Source organism: Argentina silus (assembly GCF_951799395.1).
Source record: "Argentina silus genome assembly, chromosome: 16".
Lineage (NCBI taxonomy): Eukaryota > Metazoa > Chordata > Actinopteri > Argentiniformes > Argentinidae > Argentina > Argentina silus.
This window is the reverse complement of record NC_139670.1, coordinates 7189989-7217377: the sequence shown is the minus strand read 5'-3', so window position 1 is coordinate 7217377 and position 27389 is coordinate 7189989. Positions and strand designations below refer to the sequence as shown.

The 27389-nt window shown below is 43.1% G+C and overlaps 1 protein-coding gene across 1 annotated transcript; it reads left to right on the top strand.

Moving 5' to 3' along the window:
• The first annotated feature begins 5012 nt into the window (after nt 1-5012).
• baiap2l1a (BAR/IMD domain containing adaptor protein 2 like 1a) lies at nt 5013-25603 on the top strand. The gene is made up of 14 exons (XM_083687334.1): nt 5013-5299; nt 6545-6620; nt 6799-6885; nt 13221-13282; nt 14404-14475; nt 14753-14887; nt 17673-17825; nt 18047-18202; nt 18844-18964; nt 19456-19669; nt 21174-21233; nt 21515-21662; nt 23833-23873; nt 23997-25603. Exons 1-14 carry the CDS (start codon nt 5249-5251, stop codon nt 24067-24069), a joined length of 1449 nt encoding a protein of 482 aa, XP_083543460.1. The 5' UTR covers nt 5013-5248; the 3' UTR covers nt 24070-25603.
• Nucleotides 25604-27389: the final 1786 nt, after the last annotated feature.

Sequence of the window (27389 nt, the reverse complement as noted above, 5' to 3'; positions counted from 1 at the left end):
CCAACTCTATGTAAGCGGTGTCACTGGATTCAGTCTCCTGTAAAAATGTTATTAAAATAAACACATTTACAATCAATCTATATGTTGTTGTTTATATAGTCTTTTATAACAAACATATGCCTAATGAGCCAATAAGAGAGAGCCAATAATCCTGGATGAAGCGAGGCCATTGTTAATAATACAGCTATAGTGCCTTAAATTGATTTGTCATTTGATGAGGAACATGAATGCTAATCATGGCTATTCCTATAAACTGTACAAACTGTACATACTGTATCCTCACTTGTACACACTGCTCTTATACTACATACTACTGCTCTTCTGTACATATCTGCCTATACTGTTCATAATCTGTCTATACTGTTCATAATGCACATATCCTTTTTTTTTTTTTTAATGCTACTGTTAATACACTGCACATATCTGTACATACTGTACATATCTGTTTATACTGTTCATACTGCATTCCATATTTATTCTGCTTATTTACTCTAATGTTACTGTTAATACATATATACTGCTTATACTGCACTGCCTATACAGCTCATATGCTGCTTACAGTGTTCATACTGCATTCTATTTATTCTGCTTATAATGTTACTGCTAATACATATACTGCTACACTGCACTACTTATACTTATACTGCACTACTATACTGCTCATATACTGCACTACCTGTATATACTGTTCACACTGCACTTTTCTGCTTTTTTGCACTTCTGGTTAGACGCTAACTGCATATCGTTGTCTCTGTACTTGTACTCTGCACAATGACAATAAAATTTAATCTAATCTAATCTAATTTAATCTATTGTTCTTTGGTGAGTGTTTATAGATTGGTATAGATCGCCCCCCTGTGGACATGTTGTAGAGTGGCCTCATATATTTCAGTGTAATCATGCAGACACTTGTTTGAATACTTTTGAAGTGAATCCTACCTTCCTTAACCAAAGCGATTGGATAGATTAATCCATGACACACAGTGGCTTTCATCAACCGGGACATGTCGGATCAGTGATAACTTCAAGGAAGGTAAGTTATGTAAAAGTAAGGATGCAAGGAGTGTTCATCAAATCAAAAGACTTCTGCCAGTCTCCTACCTGTGACTTGGTGTTATCACGTCGAGGACGACAGGCTACGACACCAATAAACATGAAGGTTGCCATGAGGATGGCCGCACAAGGGAGGATGAAGAGCAGGTTGTTGGAGGCTGTGCGGAACACAAAGAAAACATGTTCTTGAGTTCACTGTATTTAGTGCACATGTAGCAGATTTCATTGATGCAAGGATTATAGAAAATCTTTTGACAAAGAAGGGAGAAGGTTCAGATGCTCCCAAAGTTTTCATACACAAACACTACATGATTATTCAAACAGCACATGAGTAACACCAACTGTCCTATTTGTATCACTCATTTGATCTCTGCTGGTAGAAAAGGGGCACTTTACCACTTTCCACACATTCATTATCTGCAGCACACACATTAATTGACTATATCACAACCCTGACTGTATCCAGTGAGAGGAGGTTGATAGCCTGTAATTTCAACCCAGCATGACCTGGGTGATATCTTCAGCAATGTGGGGCCTATTGGTTTCTTGTCCACATGATCTGACCATGAAAAACTGGAATTAGGGCCCAGAGTCTATCCAGGTTAGGTCATGTAATCAGGGAAAACTCAGGGCCCTACTTCAGAGATACTGAGATGAACAGGACTTACGATCACGCCGCACAAAGATGTTGTATGAGGTCTGTAGTTTGCTGATGTTGTTGCGGGCGCTGATGTCTAGACAGTGAACTCCTGGAGAGGTGAAGGTGTGGTCGAGATTCAGACTGTTCTTATATAGCATGGTCAGCTGACAGCCGGTAGGAGTCTCTGAAACACAGTTGGGCAGAATCCTCCAACAGACCCACATGGGAGGACTGGCCATAGAGAGAGAGAGAGAGAGAGAGAGAGAGAGAGAGAGAGAGAGAGAGAGAGAGAGAGAGAGAAACAGAGAGAGAGGGAGAGAGAGAGAGAGAGAGAGAAACAGAGAGAGAGAAAGAGAGAGAAACAGAGAGAGAGAGAGAGAGAGAGAGAGAGGGAGAGAGAGAAAAACAGAGAGAGAGAGAGAAACAGAGAGAGAGAAACAGAGAGAGAGGGAGAGAGAGAGAGAGGGAGAGAGAGAGAGAAACGGAGAGAGAGGGAGAGAGAGAGAGAGAGAGAGAGAGAGGGAGAGGGAGAGAGAGAGAGAAACAGAGAGAGAGAGAGAGAGAGAGAGAAACAGAGAGAGAGAGAGAGAGAGAGAGAGAGAAACAGAGAGAGAGAGAGAGAGAGTTAAACAAAGAGTCTACTGTGATAGTGATATCTACAGAATGCATGACGTGAATTGCTCTTGTGAACATTTCTCTTGTGAACATGTCAAGTGCTTTGAGCATCTTTCCTGTCATTCTATGACTGATTTGATTTGTAGGCTCTAGGCTACATTAGTTTGCTGAATACAATCTCTGTTTATTAAACTGTAGGAACATTAGTATATTCTCCAATAAATGTTTGATTCTGACTTACCTTCCATGGACATGAAGAGACATACTAGAGTTTTTGGAAACCTGGTAACTTAAAGGCCCATTCAACTGGATACTTTTGATGGCATCTATAAAAGAGATATGCCTCAGCAAAATAATTTGATGTTTGTATAAATAAATTAAAAACTCTAGATTCTGAAATGCACTGGTCCTCTCCACATCATCAAACAAAACTACACGAACAGACATTTCAAATAAAAAATCACGTTCATAATGTTGACTCTGTCAACATACCCAACACTGTTACGTTCATACTGTATGTTCCAGTAAGGTTGGTTGCGCTTTTGGCTATATTGGCCCCCACTATCAGCCGCAGAGTGTAGTTTCCAGATAAGGAGTAATTGTAGCGCACAGACGGCTGCGATCCCTCAAACATCTCTCTTTAGAAAAGAGGAGCAAAACAATGTCTCAGATGTAAACTACTAAAAGAAAGCCATGTCACTCATATGTTGAAAATATTTTGAAATAAAGTCAACATACCCGTTGCCAAAGTCCCAGTTATAGGTGAAACTTGCTGTGCGTAAAGTGTTCATTGGATCAAAGAGTTCAAACATTGCCTCGGTTGGGATATCCGAGGCCAGCTCCCTACCTCCACGCTGGTAAGTTGCATTCCCATCCTTCTGATAGAATAGGACCTTTCCCGCAACATTTTCTGAATAAAATACATGACAAGAAGCTAAATATGGCGTGTAAATCGAATGAAAAATGTAGCCTTATTGTACTGTAGGTTTTAGAAGGAACATAAAACCTACCCAAGTTGATCAAATCTGTCGCCCCAGCAACTTGAAGACTCAGAATCAGGGGAAGAGACACGAAGACCACCACAATTATATTTCTGAAAACATAAACCCAAATCATAAAATATTTTAAGTAAACAAAGTTAAATTCAGTGTTATATATACATTTTACTGCAAATATACACATAGTGTACAGCAAATACCTACCGATACATATGCGTTTGTCCACTCACAGGAGAGGCGAATGGAATTAGGAGAGAGATGGTGACGATATGTGAAGGGACATAAAGTTAGGTGTCTTATCAACCGGTGCGATAAATCCGTCTATCCATGGTGACTTGTAATGCGCTGCTGATCCCTGGCTGTAAAAGCTTGAAATCGTTAGCATGCGTTTCACCCATGTGCCTGGGACAGTGGAACCACAAAGAGGTGTAGTGTTGTATAGTGCTATCTTAGGCTTGTCCTAAGTGATTTTCTTTGCAGATTTTCTTTGCATCAAATGTGTTGCAACGTGACTAGAAAGGAAACCATTTCAAAATGTTTCAGTTTTTCAGTCTGTTTTATAAAATGTATGGTCTACACTTGATAGTCATAGCGATGATGATAATTTGAGGGATATTTTGACCCTTTGCTTTAGCCAACAAAAGGCGCCAATGATTAATTTCACAATCAAATGCATTATTTGCCATACAATCAGACAACACACGTGCACAACCCCAGGGAGATCTGAGCTCAGAGCTCAAAACAATTAGAACTTTGATAATGATAGGCCTACTGCCCTACTGTATGTTTATTGGAAATTAGGCCTTCTCAAAACGTTTAGGACCGACACTACTAGGCCCTTCTCAACATGATCTCAACCAATGGGCGTTATCAACCATTATCTCGAACCTGTTATAATGCAGGTATTGGATATGTCCACATGATGGCGCCATGCACATAAGAAATTATGTATTTCACTCATTGTGAACGATCTGTCATCGATTATCCGAAGAACGACGTCACTCTAAAGACGAATCACGTAATGTCTTTCAGAGTTATAGATTACAGATTACAGAATTAGATTACAGAAAATTCTCTTTACAACCATAGTCTGTATCTATTTTTTTTTTTTTTTTAAATTAAACTAGGCATGTAGTATTGGCCAGAACACTCTGGTACTGGCTATTAGGCCTTAATGCGTCATTAATCCGGAACAGGCCTAGAGAAGTGGAAAATCAACCGATAAATTATGATTGAAGCCAGTAAACCTATGCCTACTTGAACTGTGTTATAGGATATCTGGGGAAATATATCCTCTAGGATGGGAGTACCCCTTGTTGTTGGCCTAACTGGGGGTCCCTGTGAGACAAATTGGAAATGATTGGACTTATGTATCCTATAGGCTATTTTACAATACATATCCGACCTATATGCTTCATCAGAAATAGTGACATTATGGTAGAGGACGCTTTGTTCACATGAGACAATATAGGCGCCAATGGGACTAGGATCATAGTGTTGATGTCCCCTCATTTAAATGTGTAATGACAGAGTTGCCCCAGGGAAGTAAGTGGGTGCCCAACCCATTGATAATTATTCGGACCCAGCCCTAGTATTATACCTCCACCGAAAGTGCTTGACTAAAACCGTGACGTCACGAATCCCACCTTCTCTGTCTCACCCGCCCCGCCACAGGCAGAGCGAAGTTTTGACAGTGGTTTCAGGCAACGGTCTAATACGGTCTGGCCACCGTCGCACAGTTGCGGTTTTCGTGTACATGCAGGTGTAACTGCTGGATGTCAACTATATTCCTGGAACGACCAAGCGAGGAATCGCAATTGAGCAGGCTACCGTTGGATTTTGAAAGGAATTTAAGTGCTTAGTGATCGGCTGCAGCCTGTTGAATCGGGGCTATCTATTGTTTTTTTCTTCTTCTTGCGGGGAACGATAAATACCTGCAAATATGTCTCGAGACCCAGAGGATGTGAATAAACTGACCGAAAGTACATACAAGGTAAGTAGCCTCGTTTAATGAAAAGAAAGGTTTTACGCACATCAAAAGTAGTCACAAGAGCAGGACAAAAAAGATAACTTAAAATAAACTGTCACACTTGATTACATCACTGGAACAGCCGAACAGTTTGAGGGGACATTAGTTTAAGTAGCCTCGTTTACACTTTTACTATTATGTTCCTCCACCTTGCATTCGTAATTTTGTGTCTGTCTGTGCCTTTGGGAAAAGCCGAACAATTGCCTTTAGTTTTGGCTTAGGGACACACCCAGTTGTTGTCATTGATACATGAACACATTCCATAATAGGCCTATATCTCTACAAACTGGACAACACCCTATTGATGCGCGCACGTGTACACCTGTAAACCGCGCCTGTGATTTCAGCACAAAAAACTTGGGGGCAAAAACAGGGGCTGTCTGTACCTCTAAATAGTACAATAAACTGGACTATTGTCAACAATGAATACCAATTCCATGTCTTATCATTAGTTCACCGAGCATCAACCCATTTGTACATTTGCTCGGCTCATTTCGCAACACCCCAGCTGGTGAAGAAGTGTCAGGTGTGCAAATTACACAGACAGTTTATGGCCACTGTTTTAGCTCGTTTTGGTTGGGAGGGACCTGGAGTGAAGGAACCTGTTTCTGTTTTCTTTTTTTCTTTTCTTTCTGTGGGGTGCAAGTAACGCATAACTGGCTGTTCATTGTTCTATTGAGGGTGTGCCTAGGGAATGGAAACAGGGACTCCTGAACAGAACTTTAGTGTGGGGCTGCTGGGGCATTTCAATAGGGGGGTTTAGTTCATTCTGCAAGCAAATACTTTGTTTAGGACTTTGCTCTTTGAGAGATATAAAGTTGAAGGGATCAGGTTAATGATTAAGAGTTTTATTTTAGTTTGGTGTTATTTATAGAATACTCACACAAACATTTACATCTCTTTATTGTGATTATGTGTAGGCTGTTGTTTGACCGGTTTAGCTCCCCGTTGACAACAAAGCATTGTATAATATTCGATTAGACATTGCTTATTGTGCATTCTGTATCCTCCATAACTTGTGGATTGGCCATTGTTTATGATGAATCAGTTTTGGTGTCTCATTGGTCACCGAGGTCTAAAAGGAGTGTTTTTGAAACAAAAGATGTCAAGAATAGTCACACTTACTGTCTTGTCAAGAATATACCTTTGATTGTAGTAGTTTCTTCTCAAGGCCCGGCCAACATGTCTCCCCCTCTCTCTCTGTTTTAGAATGTGATGGAACAGTTCAACCCAGGCCTGAGGAACCTGGTCAATCTGGGGAAGAACTATGAGAAATCTGTAGCAGGTAAACACACCTTTAACTTTCATTGGCCCAAAACCAAGAAATTACAATGGGACTAGAACTCACTCTTTCATTGTGGATTTACATTTAGCCATTTGGCTGAAATGGCCTACTTTGAATATTACAGAGATAAATGACCTTCAACCTCTTACTCAGTAACATGCTCTTTGTTTTCTCGTAGCCATGACCATCGCTGGGAAGGCCTACTTTGACGCTGTCTCAAAGATGGGAGAGAATGCTGCTGTGTCCCCTGTCTCCAGAGAATTGGGTGAGTTTGTTGCATGTGGTCACAAGTGATGCAAAATGTTAACCCGAGTGTCAGCTCCTCCTTAACTAAGCCACACAACAGACTGGCGCTGAGGCTAGCACAGTGAGACATGTCGGTCCAGTGTCCCTCACCCAAAAACAAGCAATTGCACAGATCAGTGGATTCCTGTGAGTGGTCTGATGGGAACTAGTGACTATATCTGTCATTCAATCCCTCTTTCCCTCTGATCTAAACAGTAGATGTTCTCCCTCTGCACTTCTCTTTGTACTGAAGCTGTAATTAGCCCGGTACGGGTTGTTATTTTCCCTCAGTGATTCAGCTCCTATTATTTAAAAATGCAGGGAAATATTTTCCTGGCTCTTTTATGTTGTATGTTATGATCCATTAAGTTGCCTTTCATGCTCCCCTTCAACCTCCCCTGATGGACAGGATGAAAAGGTGCAACACATGTAACTTCAGATAGAAGGGTCTATTAATTATAATGGTGATCTTTGTTCTTCAAGAGGGAAATCTCTCCACTCCTCACCACTTTCAGTGATGGGCAGGCTTCAGATAATTTCATGTCAAGAGGGTTGCTTGTGTTTGTTTTTTTGTGAACCTACAGTACAGTACATGTTTGATGACAGACATGGAAACCCATTCAGCCCTCCTGAGGCTTGCTCTGTTTGTGAAGCTCACTCTGTCGTTGTCCTCTAGGTTCTCCTGTCTCTCCCCGTTACTCCTTGATGCACTCACACCGCTGGTGTCAAAGCTTAATTTACAGCCCTGCTGGAGTGAGTGTGTGCGTGTGGGTGAGTGCGTGTGGGTGAGTGCATGTGGGTGTGTGAGTATGTGTGTGTGGCTGTTGACATAGAATTAAATTGAGGAGAACAAAGTGAACTTCACATAAAAGCATTTATTAATCTAACATTCTAAATGGCACACCAGATATGGCCAGAGCGTGGCTCAGAATGCGAATATCTGTTCTATTAATCCTATTTCTACACCTGGAGCTGTTCGTCCTGTGTCCAGACTGTCCAGACTGTCCAGAGGAGACCACAGCGAGACGGTGTGAATTCTCCCACGCGTTGCACAGAGCAGGGCAGCAAACACACAGAGCAAACAGACAGACAGAGAGGACTGTTATTCCCACCATCACATCCTTGCTTCTATCCTTCCATCTGCCACACTAAGTGCACCCATGGTTCCTCTCTCTTCCCCAGCTAGGGGGGCCAGAGTAAAGCTTCCTTTGTTGTCAAATGTGAGTGAGAGGCCAGGGCTGCCCTTGAGGAGTTGGATTTGTCTTATTCCTGTTGGATTCTTCTTTGATACATTTCCGTGATTTTTAGTTGTATACTGGACCCAGGTTGCATCAACGTTGTACAACTCAGGCTCAGTGACTGTTATACGACAGCACCAGGCTCATTGTAATGCATGGAATGGAATGAGGAATGCTATCAAAATATATATAGATCTATAAATCGTTGTCCATCAAGGACCTTACAGATAAAAACCCATGAACATATTAGTTGGAGTAGCCCTCCTTGGTAATGTGTTTAGGTGATGGATTGAATTTCCCTGTACTTGTAGTGATGTAAACGCATCTCAGCGTCACTGAAATTATGATGTATGTTGAGTGGTTGTGGATGCACTACATCACAGAAGTCAGTGTCCACATATTGTGTCACTCCTATCTCAGGTTTCATACAGGGACATCCCTCTGTCTGGGTTTCTTCTTCATGTGCAGGTAGATCAATGATGACAGCAGTCTGGGTCCATTGTTTCTGTATAATGCATAATGCTTTGTATGGGCTATTCTGGCTTGCACAGATTTGTGCAAGGCTCACTTGCTTATTTGCTAACGCTAGGTGTAACCTAGTAATCTCCACAATGCTTTTGCACTATTCTGAAAGACGATGGGTCTATTTGACCTCCTGGTTTGTGCTGTGACATTGAGGAATGCAAATGGTTTCATTAACAGGGGGAAGGATCAGCTTATCGCTTTACGACTTGGCTTGATAAAGAGAAGTGACGTTGTTTAATCTGACTACTTTCACTGAAAGGACCTGCTGGGGTTTAGATGTTTGGAATCTAAGTGACCAGCTTAAACAGTAAACAACATCTATTTGTACACATACTTCTATATCAACCTCTCTTCATTGAAAGTACCTAGACCATGAAGTACATTAATTCCGGCTCAGGTCAGTTAATGGTGGGACTCTATTGACTCCATTGTGGCTCAAGGGAATAGAGTCGAATGACCTGGCTCTGCAAACAACAGGGGCAGAGAGAAGCACAGAGAGCCCAGACTGCCAGTCTCCTTCCTGTCATTCAGTGTCATGGAAAGACCTGATTGTTGTGAACCCATACGTCTCTCATCACAGGCACCATAGGGTGAATATACTGTACATACAGCTACATGTAGGTTACTAGTTTTACTTGTGAAATCATGCACTACTGCATCTCCAAAACATTCATAGTATGTATTCATCTAGCAATCTGCTATTGAAATCAGTAAGATGGCAATCCAATACCAGTGTGATTGTTGAATGTCTAAACGATGTATTTATGAGTCACATTGTGTGCTTGGTCTGCAATTAGATGTTTCCTCTATAGGGAGTAACACTGCTCTCTCCATGGAATTGCCAGACCACGGTGAAAAAGAGCAGTTACACTGAAATGTTATTGAAGAATAGTGTGTGTTCCACACCCTTCCACCTTTTCTTCAAGCTGTTTGTCAGACCTCGGGTAAAATAGTTTTTTGAAATATTGAGTCGAGCTGTCACGATGAGAAAAATGGTAATTCCGTCCAGAAATTATTTTTTTGACAGACAATTTTTTTGAGTGAGGACTCAGGAGGTGTGCTGGTTGGATGATTAATATGGATAGTCAGTGTAAGTGGTTTTGGTCTTAGGAACAATTTGTTTTACTGAAGTGAAGTTTACGTAATGGTTGTTAGGAGTGTGCTGAATTTCTAACCCCAGAGCTGGACTGTTTGATAGGAGTGTTTTGGTCTTGTAAAGGCACACATCCCACAGCACTGCTGCAGTGTGGGAAACCATTTATCAACCTCCCAGGACATGGCGTCAGCATGAGCGTCAGGGATCCCAAAAATGTTCCCCAAAGTGGGCGAAAATGTGACCCTCCTCTCCTCTTTCTCTCTCTGTCCATCTCACACCCACCCTCTAAGAATGGCTGGAGCTCAGGATGGATACATTGGGCCTGTTTGAATACTTCAAAAATACACCCCTCTTTCCTCTACAGTATGTAATGGAATCCTTGCTTGCACCTATTCAACATGGTTAGATCAGGGATTACAGGAAGGGTGGATGGAAGGAAAGGAGGAAGGGAGGATTGGTGTCATTTAAAAGTACTGAAGCAGATCCTTCACTGCTCAGTCACCCATGATGCCTCAGGGCCTCTCCTCCGTCACACTCCCTCGCTTCCTAAACAATCCCATAAGCACCCTGACCTCACGGGCCCTCTCCCTCGGACTCCATCAGCTATTTAACCACTTTGGCTTCTCAATATTCTGGATGTTTCATCCTGCCACCACCATAGCGGTCCCCACCCTCCACTCCCTGAGCTCCTGAGTCATGTCAGTGTCACATCTAGGTATAAGAACCCAGCCATGGCAACCTCACGGCATGCTCTCTCTCCCTACCTGTCGTTGGAATGTGTGGCGTTAAGGTTGTAATACAGTCTGTTGACTCAAATAGGTGTTGGCCATATTTCATCAGACCTTCGTTGTACGGACATGTTCAATGATGCACTCCCAAAGGTTAAAGGGAATGTCCTCCTTGATTTACCATTTTACGACGGTGGCTATCTCAAAGTTCATGGACATTCCAAGTTGCTTCACTGGTCACTAAACAAGTATGCATAATTCAGTCATTTATGAAACAGTTTTGACTCATATTTGGTAATGGGCCATGCTGAATAGATGGCAACTATACAATAACAATAGTGTCAGGTCTTGATGTTTAATCTAAGCTACCTCATAAAGGTAGGCATTTCATTTCTCCGTGTTACCCTATCAGGCTCCTACAAGGAAATATCGACAGGTATTCTGTTGCCAGCCGATGCGATCACCTGTTAAGAATGCAGTAGGCGTTGTTCTCGGAACTATTAACAGTCATAAAGGAGGCATGTGATAGAGGATAGAACACAGAGATGTCTGGGTGTTCTATAATAATGACCAGGTGGAGCTGGAAACTCAGCCTGCACCTTGCCAAACAAAGTTGCATTACTGGGAGTCGACAGCCTCTAGAACTGTCACAAATGAACAACCAAGCTTGGTATAGGATCCGGTTAAATATTACTCTGAAATGTATTCTTATGCTCTGTTCTGAAAATGTATGTATTATACTGTATTTCTTAGCCTGGTCAGTCTCTGTATACTGTGGGCACATTGTAACAGATGCAGTTACAGTGTCAAAGTGGTGCCTTTTTTCTCCTTCAATGTTTATTTTAGAAGTCCCAAGCACACAGATCACAGCTAAGACCAGCGACATGTGGTGGATTAGGAGGTCAAATGTCATTATCTAGTGGTGATCTGTCAGTTTTAAACAGCTTTGGACTCAATACACAGAGTAACAGGGAGAGAGAGAGAGATAGAAAGAGGGGGGGGGGGGGGGTAGAGACAGATGAGTGGAGGATGGAGGATGGAGGGAGGAAGAACAGATCAGTAGAGGAGGGAGTAAGTCACAACCACTACAGGGTGAATCATCAGATGAGAGTACAGGGTGCTGAACTTTTCTAAAGGGTGTAGTTTTCCACTGTGCCCTCAATGTTGATTAAGGTTGTATCAAGGCTTTATCATGTAGGACACTGGAGAGCATGATTAAGCTCGTGCATTAGCTAACATGAAGCCAAGCCTCAAATCGTTTTCAATATTTACCATTGTCTGACATTTGACCACTGTTTGACCACTGTTTGACCACTGTTTGACCACTGTTTGACCAATGTTTGACCAATGTTTGAAAAAAACACAGCTTGTGATTTTGACCCCCCATTCATCAGAGCCTTAACTCAAGTTCAACTCGTGCAGTCATACAGTATACAGGTCTTATACATGTATTATTAAAACTGCTGAATATACATATAATTTTTGGTATGAAACGCATGTCCTCAGGTTTTCACACCCAGTCAGAGGTGAGAGGAAATCCGCAGGTGCAATCTCACTGCCCTCTGTGTTGTTCTACACTGTAGCCTTTATTAAAAACCAGCCCCCTTACTCCCCATGCTGTTGTTGGTGCTGTATAAACAGGTTGCCCCGTGCCCTGCGCCACCCCTCCCTCCTACTACACAAAGGCAGCATTTACCAGTACGTTCTGTTGACCTTCAGAGGGCAATGTTGTTATAGCTGCACCCTCTGAGGTACAGCACTGTATCAGCAGAGCTGGGGACGGGGTCATACACGGCGCCCTGCACTGCACACTGTAGGCCTCTTGTGTGTTTTGGATGTTAAATGTTTAAGGGTCGTTTGGGTTGAGTTTGTTTCAATAATGATCAGGCTCATTTGTGGTTTAGCCTCCTGGAATAATATTGTGGATGGTGGTGCTTGAAGCAGGTGGATTCCATAGCTTTCCACCATACACAGTCACAGAGCAGGGCATTAAAAGAAACAAGCCTAACTTTTTCTGCAGTTTTCAGTTTTGAAGCCCAAGACACACCCTTTATTGCATTATCCCCCCCTGTCCATGATAGTGTCAAAATCAAACCTGCCATTGGCAGCAGGTGTTACCAGAATGACCACCTGACCCCCACAGAACCTCTAGATCTCACCCCATTGTGTCTGCACTATAAACAGTTTAGCTCTAATTGTCATCCTGTTTACAGTATTGACTCCCATTGTACCCTGTCATAGGGGTGCCCCGCTCTAACTGTACTGGATGTGTCAATGGGGATTTTTCTGTGTCTGTCAGACAATGAGGATCTGTAGCCACGTCTACTTTGTTACAGCTGTGTGGGAAATAAAGTAGTCATCCATAGAGTGAGTGTAAAATCTCCACATGACTTGGTGATATAACATACTGTAGGTCACACATGACATTGAGATAAGAAAAGTGGTTGTCAGAGCTCTCTTTTGTAATTTGACTGATATTGTAAAAACGGAGAAGCAGCAGTTGTATGTTAACCCCTTGAAGTCTCAACTTACTTACTTCTTGTCAGGCAACTAAAGGGCACTATTGCTGATCTTTAGTGGCCTCAAAAGCTCTAAAGCAATATCTTTGCCTTGACGACAAACAAGGCATCAACAAGTTGGCTAAAGCTGAAACTGACTGGCACTGAAACTACATTTCCTGTAGTTTTGTCCCCCAAATGTCTGACAGTATTTCCTGTTGTCCCTCCAGGTGTGGTTCTGATGGAGATCTCTGAGGTGCACAGGAAGGTTCACCAGGAAATGGAGGAGAACGTAAGTACCCCCCTGCTGCCTGGGGACCTCAGTTGTCTAGCGTGGCTCCTCTTCCTCATCCTCTTCCTCATCCTCTTCCTCATCCTCTTCCTTATCTCTCCTCCAGCACTTATCATCTTTCTCACTCCAACTCTGGATTCCTGGTCTCACTCTCCGAGGCCTCACCTACATCACTCACTCAGCTCCATACACTTCTGGACACATGACCTTTTTAGTCATCATTCATGCCTTATCTTAAAGTGTTGCCTTTGGTGCAGTAGAAGGTTAGGGAAAGTTTGACAAAAGAAGAATGCTTGTTTCTTTAGTCTCTGCTGCCCCAGGGCAGGAGGCTTTGAATACCTGTAGCAGTGTGTCTCCGGTGTACATGTGACAACGACATGACACAAAGACATAGCTCTCAGGGAGCCTCATCTGCAGTCACTCACAGGTTTTTTTTTTTTTTTTTCAAATGTTTTTTTTTAGGGCATTTCAGCTTTATTGGGATAGAAATAGTAGAGATTGACAGGAAGGATGGGTGAGAGAGAGGAGGGATGACATGCAAAATATGTCGATGGCCGGAATCGAACCAGGGACCTTGCGATGATATGGTATGCGTCTTTGTGTGCTACGCCACTGAGCGCCCCCACTCACAGGTTTGAGGTACTGAACAATACCCTGGTTGGTCAGACACTCTAGACTGAAACAGGAGTCTGTCATTGAATTGAAGGTATTAACATTACCAGTATTGGTCAATAATACATAGGGCCAAGAGATTTTCCTGAGCAGGAAAAATGCTGGGCCCTATTTCTAAACTGCAGTATAACTCCCTATGCATGTTTTTTAATTGTCTCTCCTTCTTTATCAAGCTCATAAGGAATCTACAGACTGTGCATGTGTATGAAGTATGGCTAGTTCTTAGTTATCTGTAAGAGGGAAAGTTTAGTCAATCTTTAACTTGGAACAGCGATAACAGATCTGCTGTTGGAATTCCCCCTACTTAGAAGCTCATTATCAGCAGCGCATTCCTGCAGGTCCACTTCATATCTCCATGTCACCATCTAGTCATGGTACTTTATTATATCGATTAGCATCTACTTAATGCATACGTGTATGAACTTAAAGATGGCTTTTTTTTTTCCCAGTTCAAGAGGTTCCACAAAGAAATCATTACCGAGCTGGAAAGGAAGACAGAGATGGATGTGAAATACATGACGGTAAATACTGGCCTTCGTACAGTGGTGTACAAAGGTGTGTGTGTGTGTGTGTGTGTGTGTGTGTGTGTGTGTGTGTGTGTGTGTGTGTGTGTGTGTGTGTGTGTGTGTGTGTGTGTGTGTGTGTGTGTGTGTGTGTGTGTGTGTGTGTGTGTGTGTGTGTGTGTGTGTGTGTGTGTGTGTGTGTGTGTGTGTGTGTGTGTGTGTGTGTGTGTGCGCTATTCCCCCTGCTCTTCTCCATGTCCATTCGCCTAGTCATCGTGTCCGTGTTTCCCTGTAGGCCACATTCAAGCGGTACACATCAGAGCACAAGCTGAAGCAGGACTCCCTGGAGCGTTCACAGACAGACCTTAAGAAGCTGCGTAGGAAGAGCCAGGGGAAACACGCCACCAAGTACGAGATCAAAGAGAACGAGGTGAGACTGACGACATTTCATCTGATCCCACCGCAACCTCAGTCTCTGGTTGCAGAGAGGAGGATGTTGAATGGCAGGCAGCCGTGCCTCAAACATGATAAAAATTACATGATGAAATCTGGCAGAATTCAGCTTGGTGCATGGTAGTGTTTTACTCAGACAATTATGGGTGGGGTGAGATGTAAGCAATGGGGTTAGACTGGGTGGAGTTTTCCACTGTATTGTTAACACCCAACCAATTAGAGCCTTTCAACTACAGAGAGGTGTTTTTGGATGGGGGTTGATTTCACTCGAGGAAGCCTTGTTACTCCAAATGTAGCTTCTCTTAAGACATATGGCCAATCGTAGCAGGCCATTTTTATATTCAGGATCTCTTATCTATTATATGGTGACATATGTGTGACCACTGTACTAATATACATATAAATAGAAACCAGATAATTATTGCTCTTGGTTGCCATGGATGTCTTGTTTTGTTTACATAAACAAAGCCAGCTCATTATGGACATCCCTATACAATAATGATTAACATGTAACGATAATCCTTAAAGGATCAAAAATCAGTTGAGCATAATCCCAAGAGAAGTCACTAGCAGAACTCGTTTTAGCTTGATCTACTGAAGGAGAGAACTGACATGGGGAAGTGGGCGTGACCAGTGAACGGACAGGGAAATGGACACATAGGATATACAGTAGCACCACCCCTACAGCTGTGGGCAGATTCTTTGTGTTCATGTAAAGTAGAGTATGCCCATACTGTATCTATCAGTTCAGTGTTTTTCGGTGGTTTCCCCTCAATGGCTGTATTGTGCCGTGCCTGTTCTTGTGCCCCCCAGCCCCACTCACAACACCACGCCCTACCCAGCCGCTACTCAGGCTTATTGGAAGGGGGCAAATGGCTTCATCTTCTAATTGGGGGGTGGTGATGGCGGGGTAGGGGGTGGCGGGGGGGGGGGGGGGGGGGTCTATTGCGTGTCCTATTGTGCCCTTTGAGTGTGGACCAGTGTTGGAGTATGGCCTGGTAGTCATTGAGCCTCTAACAAGGATAGAGTGGGTGCAGTAGAAGTCTTTCTAACACAGTCCCATTAAAACAGCTCATTTGTAAATCAATATGACAAGGTAAGAGGTGCAACTACGGAGGCTTGGTGGATGAGACCCAGTCTGTGCTTGATACAAGGCTGCCTGTGTAATAACAAGGCCTGTGTAATAACAAGGCCTGTGTAATAACAAGGCTGCCTGTGTAATAACTGCAGTCCGCCGCCGCCCTGCTTTATTGACTGTTTTCACACCCCAACTTTGATGAGTGTTGGTTTATGAGGCTGGTGTATTTTTGGAAAGGCTCAATATATTGAGCAAAACCTTTTTTTATTTTTTTTATTTTATTTGAAAAGCCAAGTGTTAACTTTAGGCCATAAAAAGGGAGGATATCTGCTCTCTGAGTTTGGTTTCTCAGCACTTGATCTCTCTCTCTCTTACCTTGATGGCTGTTTGTTGTTCGCTAACCATCTCTGTATCAGTCTTTAGTTTATCTTTGCATTTGAAAGAAACCTTTTAAAGAGAGGACCATAATGTGGTCTTATCTTGGTGAAACTAATAGGCCCTCCTCTGAAATGTAAATGCTTCCTCATTATCTTATTGATAAGACCTGTGGATTAGAAGTGAAGATGTTTCCCACACTCTCCTTTCACTACAGATTGTAACGTGTTGCTTCTGTAACATCCAACTGGGAGATTAGCCTGTGTAGTTGAGATGCCAGAAACGTGGTATGCAATACGAAATTGTATATTAGCGTGCGTCTCTCATATTTGAACAGAACTGGTCTCCAATCTTCAGTCTCAACATCTCCACAGATTTTTTAAGCTGCATTTAGCAGGAGCACCTGAGCCTAGTCCATTCAGTCTGGTTCTTCGTCTTTCTCTCTCTCTCTAGTCTAATTGTTTGCTGTAGAAATGAAGCGCTGTGCCGCAGCCGGTGTGGGCCCATGGCGGGGGGGAGAGAGAGAGAGAGACCAGACTGGGCTAGACATTAAAGGAGGGTCTGTGACACCACCGGGAAACCAGAACCCTAGAGACGAACCGCTTTCACCGTCACCATGACAACCGGGGAAAAAAGTGAGAGTGGAGAGATAGGTGGAGGAGGGGGAGAGATTGTTTTAAAGAGGAGCTGAGCTTCGTGTCTGATCTCAGGTTCAGTGGACTGCTTTGTGGCAGGTTTTCTGAGTCACTCCACGGAAGGGAGGGGTGTCTCTTCGGCAGAGTGATTGGGTTCCCACTGGGTGCGGCTGAACAGGAGCGATATGTTGTGAGTGGTGGAACTTTGATTTAAAACCTCATTACCAGGAGTAACCAACAGTTATTGGACGTGACCGGAATTGTTAAGCATTTCACTAATTTCCTCAAGTTCAAACAAAGTGCCTTATATGGAACCTAACCCTGATTAAACTACTGATCTTTACTAAACCTATTGTTCTGTAGTGCCAGAGAGAATCTGCAGGAAGTGTTTTTATTAATACCAATATTTGGGAATACCATTGTTTGGTTAGCCTTGCCCAAGATCTGTTTGTGCTTGAGCCAACTCCTATGACTAGCTATCATTGTCAGATCATATTAACTGTAGCTAAAACACACAGAGATCTGGGGCAAGGCTGGTTTTCGGTTGGATATGAATGAATTCCACAGGTGCCTTGGGGCAGAATCTCCTCCCAACCGTAGAAATGCTTTCAGATCCATCAGATTGGGTTTGATCTTAGTCCTAACTCTTCTACGGGTCTGTCCTCTCCCATCAGTACATGGAGACCATATCGTCGCGGCAGACGGACATGCAGAAGTTCATCGCTGACGGCTGCAGGGAGGCCCTACTGGAAGAGAAGAGGCGTTTCTGCTTCCTGGTTGACAAACACTGCATGTACTCCTACCAGACAACGGCCTTCCACGAGAAGGTAAGGAGGTCCCACCCAACCATGATAGATAGCAGATACATGTGGCTTAAGTGTATGGATGCAAAAAAATATTTTGTGGTTACATACATGACTTGCACATTGATGGTGGGTAAGGGTAAAACGGGTTAAAAAAAAAAGGGGGGGGGGGGAATGGGGGGGAAATCTTGTGCTCACACAGTGTTGTGACCTGTGCTCCTGCTCTGTGGTCCTCTGTTCCCCAGGTCAGAGAGATGCTGGCAGTGAGGCTGCCCAGCTGGCAGGACAAGTGCAGCGATGCCACCAAGGTCCCCGACACAGTGTTGACCATGATAGAGGGGATGCGCACCCCACTGTCCGGCACCCCCGAATCCTCACCTCTCGTCGAACGCTACAACAGGGTGAGTGTGACATCACAGACAGAGCAGGAAGTGGTGCTTGGTAACCATTGTTTACTGTGTCCAAAAAATACATTGGCTGTGTCTCACATGACACCCTTTTCCCCATGCATACATACCCCCATGCACTACCTGCCTGTAGGCTATAATGTACAGGACTATATTAGTGTCCTGTATGGGGGACAGGGTGTGATTTCAGATTTTACCAATGTGTGTTGTTGGTGCTGGTGGAGCTAACTGTGTATTTACAATGAAGTTACATTGAGAAATGAAAACAAGGGCTGTAGAAGATGAAGTATTGTGTGAAAACTGATAATGTTTAACTGTTTAACTGTAGTTGGCCACCAGCCACCAGCAAAGGCTTTGTCATTCTGCCCTGAGGTTAGGGTTAGGGTTACCAGGGACTAAAAGCTGTTATTACAGTCTAAGAGGACAATATACTGTAGTCATCTTAATACTTATGACAACACCTGCCACTTAAAAACAGTTTGTTCTTCCTCATACATGTAATTTATCATAACATCAATACCGTAAGAATGTTATGTACTGTATTAGTGAGCTGGTTTGTTCAAATAGAAGTTTATACTGTATGTTATTCTGACTTTCATGAACATAACATATATTTTTAAATGTGTTTTCCTCAGAACAACTTGATGGATCCACCACCAGCACCACAGCTGAAGGCCCAGATCAGCCCGCTGGCCAATATGTTTACCCAGGACCTCCCCCAATCCCCCATGTCATCCCCATCAGACCAGAACTCAGGCAGGTTCTCACAGACAGGCCTCACTCCACACTTAACCAATCAAACTGTATGCTCTCAACACCCATGTGTTTTAAAGGGTGACTTTACTGCCTAGTGTCAGATGTTGTTTCATCATGCTCACTGGATCAAACATCTAATGTTGAAATGTACCATTTTTGTAAGTTGAAGTGAATGAATTACTTCTTATTATATGTTGCATACTTGTTTAGCTTGTCCTTTTCCACTGGCTTATACATTATCAGTGCAGATATCATGGCTAATACAACAGATAGAGACTGATGACGTAGTTAGGGTTAGGGTTAGTATCAGTCCCTAATATCTGCCATTTAGCTGACGCTTTTCTCCAAAGCGACTTACCTTGCAGTGAGTGCACACATTTTGCAGTATATATGATCTCAGCAGGCAGGAACCGAACCCACAGCCTAACCTTAGCCCTATGCTCTAACCAACTGAGGACCACGCTCACTAACACATCACCTCTGATCCACAGACCAGGGCAGTATTGAGGAAGGCAGCCTGTCCCCCTCCATGTCTGTGTCGTCTGGTCTGAACATGAGCAGGAAGCCCCGGGTGCGGACCATCTTCCCCCACACAGCAGGCAACAACAACACCTTGCTCAGCTTCGACGAAGGTGACATCATCATGCTGCTCATCCAAGATGAGAAGGACGGATGGCTGTATGGGGAACTGGAGAAGACCCGGCAGTAAGTCACTATTCACTGTTTATTAAGTCCTTATAGAGCCTTATTACAGGTTTATAAAGTGTAATATGCAGGATAAGGCTGTTATTTCAGATCAGCAGTGACTACTGCATCTATCTGTGATGTGGAACTTGATTATTGAGAGAGAGAGAGAGAGAGAGAGAGAGAGAGAGAGAGCGAGCTAGATGGAGTAAGGAATAACACACACTCGCCCCTTTCTGTGTGAGAACAGAATCTCAGGTTTTCAACAAAGAGACACAATTCAACAAATGTCCAACTGATATTCACACACCCTTGTTTTTAGAATAGAGGAGCACACTTCATCTCTGTAGATACGTGACTGCATTGACATGGACATTTTTCACATTTCTAAGGTGACAATACTAGTATCTGTTTGCACATTCTTGCTGTGTTAATACATCTTCATAGGTACATACACAGAGCACGGTAGGAATGTTGGACTTGCAGTCCTGCCTAATACCTTACCTCACAGTAGAGGTTATACCACTGACTCTTCCCCAAGGACTCTAACATAACCTAACCCTTCTGCAAAAAGCACTTGCCTTGTCATGATAGAGGTGGCTACACCTGATTGGTTTTGTTCTAAGTGACACGTAGTGATGAATGATCATGAGGAAACAGAGAACAGGAAATGGATAATGTCAAAGGGGAAAAATAGCAATGTGGGTAAAAACCGCACCCCTGTAAGGTTATTGTTATGTATTACGCATACCTAGATTGTGTCGATGAAAAGCAGGACTCCTTGTCACACCAGCACATCTTTCTCCTATTTGTTTACGTTTCTTTTTTTAAAGTACCGAATACAATAGTTACCTTTTGAATGTATCACCGGGGTTGTGGGGGGGTTGCGCCCATTATGGTGTGTTCGCCTTAAATGTCAATTTAACAATGTTTTTGACAATGTTATTGTTAAACCAGTCGTGAATACTATTTAGTAAGTCAATGTCTGTGTAATTGCTGCAAAGCTGCAGAGTGGCACAAAGTCACCTTGATAATTATGTGTGTATGCTTTGATGACTGGCCCTGAAGCCCCCTCTTCTACTCTCGCTCCTCATTAGTGTCACTAGTTCCCACATGCAGGTGAAAGGATTAGAGAGGGTTGTTGGAGACTGTCACTGTCATTTCCACTCACAAACTAATGGGGAAAATCCATTTCCTGACTCTGTGTGACTCTGTGTGTGTGTGTGTGTGGTCGTTATTATTTGTGGAACTGACTAGCTTTTAATGTTAAGTATGTTAACAGTGACAGTTTGTCAGAGAAATGGACATAGTACATCCACGTAAACAGCAACTGCTGTTCCTTAGCAACCAAATGAGTAGACTTGATATATTATTTTTATTCACTCTGGCGATACAACAATTATTTTTAGTTTGTCTTGTGTAAATGTAGCTACATATTCAAATGAGAAAATCAGTTTTATAGAGAGGTGATGTTATTAATTGATGTTTTATTGGTCTACTGTCCTGGTATGTGTTTTTATTGCAGGCGGGGCTGGTTTCCTTCATCTTACTGCAGGCCGTACAGTGAGCCAGTTGTCTCAAACAGGTAACAATAACATGCTTATTATTTTGTAACAATGTCAGAACTGTGATACCCTCATCCACCTGCATCCTTGTTCAGATGTCGTGGTCATCAATAATCATCTATTAGGGGGATTGATTTTGAAATGGACAAAGTTTAATTGTTTGCCACTCTTTCTGTGTGTGTGTGTGTGTGTGTGTGTGTGTGTGTGTGTGTGTGTGTGTGTGTGTGTGTGTGTGTGTGTGTGTGTGTGTGTGTGTGTGTGTGTGTGTGTGTGTGTCTGCCTACCCGTCTGCATTTGCCAGCCGTTTGGGGACGCCCGTGCGCAGTCTGAGTGTGGCCAGTCTGCCGGAACTGGACGAGGAGGAGCCTGTGCTGCTGCCACCACCAGATTACAGTGATGTCATGGCTCAGAGCTCTGTCATCCCATCCACACCCTCTCCAAATCACATGGTCAGAACCACACCTTAATGCTCTCATATTATCTACTAGGATTATACTGTATCTAGTGTCTGCTCTTCTACCTGAAATCAGTGGTCACCAACCTAGGTTTTGGAATGCTGTAGGGCCCAGGCTTTTGCCTCGCCTCTCTCTAACTGAAATTAATCATACGTCCAGGAGCCTTTTAGTGACCCTGGAGAATGACCTCTCTCTCTCTTTTTATCAAGCAGCATCAAAACTGACTGGTCTGTCAGTGCCTGTAAAAGCTAGGGGAGTAGTCCACTGGGGCTAAACTTTACCTCGGTGGGGGGGGGGGGGTGTATCGCCTCAGGTGTATTGCTGGCCTGGCCTAATACAAGAGGTATGACTTAGGAAATAGACTATTGTGTCTGTGTGCTCCTCAGTTGGTAGTCAAGGATATACCATAGAGTTGCTCCAGTTATCACAGAAACTATAAATACCATGATGCTTTCAGTGATGTTTATGAAAAGTGGAGAGGTTGTGAATGTAACCTCAAGAGGGAGGTGGAGGAGATGGAGCAAGAGAGAAAGGCTTCTCATAGCTGTCATCTTGTAAATAAAAAGACATTTGAAAAATGCCCCCTGCCTGGTTTTTCCTCTGCGCAGGAATGGAGGGAGAGAATGACAGATGGAGGTAGAGAGAGAGGGAGGGAGGGAGGGAGGGAGGACAAGGAGGTGTACACAGAATTCTTGCTCATCCCACATCTTAAATCATAGGGCCTGCACTGTGTCAGCTCATTTTGGAATTAAGTGATTGTGGTCTACAGAGAATGGTCCTCTCTCCTTATCCCTCTGTGCCCTTGCACAGGACCTGCTGCCTAAGGGCTTTCAGAGTAATGCACTGCTGTTAGGGATGCTAGCGTAACAAAGAAGTTATGCTCCTCCATTTTCCCCCTCGTCTCCCCCTTGCTTTTCTAGAAGTGCCCTCTCCTCCCCCTCACTTATATTTGGTCATGTGGCCATTGTGAGGTGACTTTGCTCTTTGCGTTTGTTATTGTGGCTGCCAGACAGTCGTGGATTCTGTAAGCCTACCAGTCCTTATCGCCACTCCCATGGTGGCCCCTGTCCCACCCCTCCTGGACACAGTCTGCCCTCTAGGGGACATGTAGGGTAGTTGTGAAGTGGATAGGCCTGATGCATTGTACTACCTAAACTACCATTGTTCAAAAAAACTAAACAAGTTTATCATCTGATTGTCCATGTGTGCATCCTGAGGAACTCCCAGAGCTTTTCTCTGACCGTTCCCGGAGATTGATAGGTACAACCGTCTTTGCCTCTTGTAGACTTAGAGCTTCAAAATAAAAAAATAAATATTGTCCACTATCAGACCTCAATGCATGATATTTTACTGAGATTGTTCAAATCTCAGTAAATCAATTGATTGTTGTTTGATTGTTGTTTAGATAGATATACCAAAGCGTCCTAAAACATATGTAATCAGTTTGGTATCTAGTTTTTAAGCTTCCTCACTCTCACTTGCTTGGGGATATTCATCAGCACAGATAAAGGAGTGTGCTGGCATTTAGAGATCGTCTAGATTCCTGACACCCGCTGTGAGGTCATGGTACACTCTGTACGTCCCCAAGTTCCATGCTAAGGAGTGACAGAACAACTGTGTTGACATCCTCATGAAACCTGTCTGACTAGAGTTTGTCACTGGAGGGGGGGCCATGAATGCAATCGTAAATATGTTCTCTATGTATACAGTCACTGAGAACTTTATTAGGAACATCTGTACACCTTCTCATGGTGGAGGTGGTGTAATGGTGTGGGGAATGTTTGGGCCCGTTAATACCAATCAATCGTCGCTTGAATGCCACAGCCTATTTGAGTGTTGTTGCTGACCATGTGCATCCCTTCATGGCTACAATTTACCCATCTTCTAATGGCTACTTCCAGCATGATAATGCACCATGTCACAAAGCAAAAGTCGTCTCAAACTGGTTTCATGAACATGACAATGAGTGCAGTGTTCTTCAGTGGCCTACCCAGTCACCGGCTCAGAATCCAGTAGATGTGGTAGAACGGGAGATTCACAGCTTGAAAGTGAATTGAGGCTGTTTTGAGAGCAAAGGGAGGCCCTACCCAGTATTAGTATGGTGTTCCTAATAAAGTGTTTGGTGAGTGTGTGTATAAACTGGCTCCCTCTTTTTCATTCACAGATCTCTGTTCCCAATGGGATCGGAAAGGCTCCTTTTCTGGGGTGAGTAATGTAATTATGAAGTGTGTGTGTCTGTGTCTGTGTCTGTGTCTGTAAGAGTTCAGCCCTTAAAAGAAATGTGAACCACTCCTCCTGTATGACAATGTGTTTCTTTGCTTCTTAAAGGGGCGGGAATCCCTTTGCCACTGTCAAACTGAGACCCACAGTCACCAACGACAGATCAGGACCTCACATCTAAATACCCTGAGGACCAAGATCATCCAGAGCGATCTTAAAGCTGAGATCCTCTTCACACTCCAAAATCTCAGTCCAACCAGATGTCCTGCTAGCCTGGATGCTAGTCTGTTTTAGCAATGCCCAGTTTCATTGTTGCTTTACTGATCTGTTTTTGAACTATGATGGGATCTGACAATTCACTGATCTGTGTTTCACACTGCTTTAATGGCTGCTGAATGCTAAAGTAGAATAGCACCCAGGTTACCTTCCTGACTCAGCAGCGATTAGATTGTGTTTTTTGTTTAACGGTTTGATATATTAGTTGTGAGTATGAAGGGAGAGAGACACTAGTTGGGAAAAGGGCTTATGTTTATTTCAAATAAGTCATTCTCAATCTGACCATTTTTTGAATGGGTAAAGTATTTATATACAGTTTATTAGAAATTATTAGATGTATTTAAAACTGATTTTATGTGAAGAAGTCTACTCAGCAGACCTCAATTTCCAGCCCCCCCTACACACAAAGCTACACACACACAATCTTCACTCGTGACTTGAGCACGTCATTAGTAAAAGGCATGTAAAGCAAAACAATTGGGAGATCAACTGCAATTTAACTGTAAGAATACCAACGGCATCAAAGTGTTAGACAAACAGATCATTATCCTGTAGTATCCATGAATACAGCGTCACTCCTTCAGCATAATGGGAATTCTGTATTCCAGAGAATTATGTAGCAATCAACACTTATTCTAGTAAACCATGTTCCTGACGCACCCAGAAATACACACAGATAGTTTAGCCTTAGTTGGCCCTACTCATCACTTGCTCAACCCCTTCACACACACACACACACACACCCACACCCACCCACCCACACACACACACACACACACACACACACACACACACACACACACAAATGTTCATTCTGTCGTTCTAGGAGGAGTAGATAGAGTAACTGTAAGCTATAATGTTTTAAATGAAACCTTTAGTGATTTTATTTTGCCATGGACTTCTAGATGAATGTATTATGAATGGGTAATGGAGTGACCTATTGATGCAAGTTGTTTCATACTGTTAAAAGTTAATACTGTTTTTACAGTTGTAAGGTGCCAATTTTTCTTTCGCTTTTTACGCTTACCTGAAGGTTCACTGTACACTTTGCTGTAAATCACAGACATTCCATATCGGTAGATATGAGGCATACAGTATGAAGTATATATTCTTAGAGAATACTATTTTTACCCTTCCTTTATGTGTAGATTAATGCATGGTACACATTGCTGTCTATGATGATTGATTATTGCCATCCCAAAGTATTTTTAAAAGAAAAATGAAAAAAAAAATGAACATGGTTCTTTCTTAGTATCTCTGTTCAACCACTGATTTTTTTTTTTCATTCATAACGCTGAATGGATCAAGTCTATTGACATGTTCTTAAATGTTCTCAACTCGTACTCATTTGAAAATGTATGGGTAAATGGTTACTTTTTCTTCCCATTGTGTTGACTATGTTGTCTTTTATTTCACAGTAAAACCAGATACAACCTTAATTGTCTTCACCTTGAAATGTCCTACCATACTGTGTATAAAGACCTGCATCACAAAGTGTTGTATGTTCCTCAATACATGTGATGAAATGCAGAATACTGGTTGTCTGAAATAGGAGTATTCTTTCCAGTTCCAGGAACAAACATGTCCTTGCTTGTTTACTCAGCCCACAGTGATTTTTCTGCTATTTTGACAGATCACAAGATCTCTCTGATATCTTTTTTCATTGTCATTCCCAATAATTTAGCAAATAGTGCTCCCTGCTGGACAAGACATTGGTTGTCAGTTTGGTGAGCAAAGGCAGGCATCCAATCAGACTTGAAACACCACGACTTCCTGTTTCGGATTAGGAATACATCGCAATGTAAATAGACACCGTGAAGCTCATTTGTATTCACTCTTACACGCTGAATGAATTACAGTGATATACCACTATATCGTTTATGATAGGCAGTACAAGGTAAGTCATGTGACCAGCTGCTAAATTCCATTTCTGGCTAGTTAGGTATTGCAAAGGGACTGGTTAAACCCGCTTTAGCTAATGCCTAAAGAGCGACGTCAAACTGATATTTTCTCTGTGCTTGTGGTTGGGTCATTCATTGTACAATCATGACACGTTTTATTATGTCGGCAGTTACCTATCGGCCGGTGGTTGCAGGTTTGCTACCTTCTATGCCTATACAGTCACCTGAAATGACGAGCGATTGCACACCAGGCCACTTACAGTGCATGCTTACCACTCCATAAAGCAGCTGTTCGGTAGTCCAGAGCAGATCTGGGGAGGACTAGCTACAGTGTTTCCATGTTCAGACAGCACTTCACCGCGCGCCCTATTAAATATCACAAAGATGGTGAATTTTCTCACTGTCTTGGCTACTTTGTGGCCCTCTATATTGGTGAGGTCAAGTGGGCTATTTGGTAGAACCGATTCGGTTTCAGCTTCAATGAATAAACAGGGTCCTGTTTTATTGATAGCTTGTGACACGGGCTACGCCTTTGTAGAGCATCACTCGCGCGCGGCGCGGGATACTGTACGCACTGTTCTGATTGATGCTTTACTTTTTGTAATCTGCAGGGAATTCTGTATTGATTCACATTTGTCACAGACTCCGATGTAATGACCACAGCAGAGATGTCCATAGGACTGTATATAGGAGGATGCTATCCGGCTAATACATAGAGTGATTAATATATGAGAATCGATGCAATGTTGCAAACCAAGCACAGTGGTGTTAACCCAGGTTCATTGATCTCATTGCATTATTCCTGCTAATCCCTACATTTAGCAGGCAGTGTAGTGCCCCTAATGTAGTTTGTTATGCTACTCCATAACAGAGTATTGCCAGTGAAATAAGCCTGTATTACTCTGTGGAGAATCGTTTTTGGCAGTCAAGCTGACTGAAGAGATGAGGTAGGCAGGGCCATGGGGAGAGCTCAACAGAAGGTCAGCAGTCTGCCTGCTGATTCAGACACACTGGCTGGCCTGTGCCCCCAGTGGGCAACACTTTGTACGTCACTGAAGGGCCCACAGTTTGTTAAATCAGAAAATCTGATGATCTTAGATATAGGATATGCTTTTTCCTGCGGTAGATTAGCTGAGACCAAGCAGTTACTGTGAATTGAGGATCTTTTCTCTGTTGATGAATGTTTCCCTCGCTCGCCCCCCGCCTCATCCTTTGCCTTCCACTCGCTCTCTCTTTCCTCCTTTCTCCTCATCCCATCTTTACCACTTCACCTCCGCTATCTCCTCCCCCAACCTTTCCATCTCTTCTCTATCTCCCCCACCGC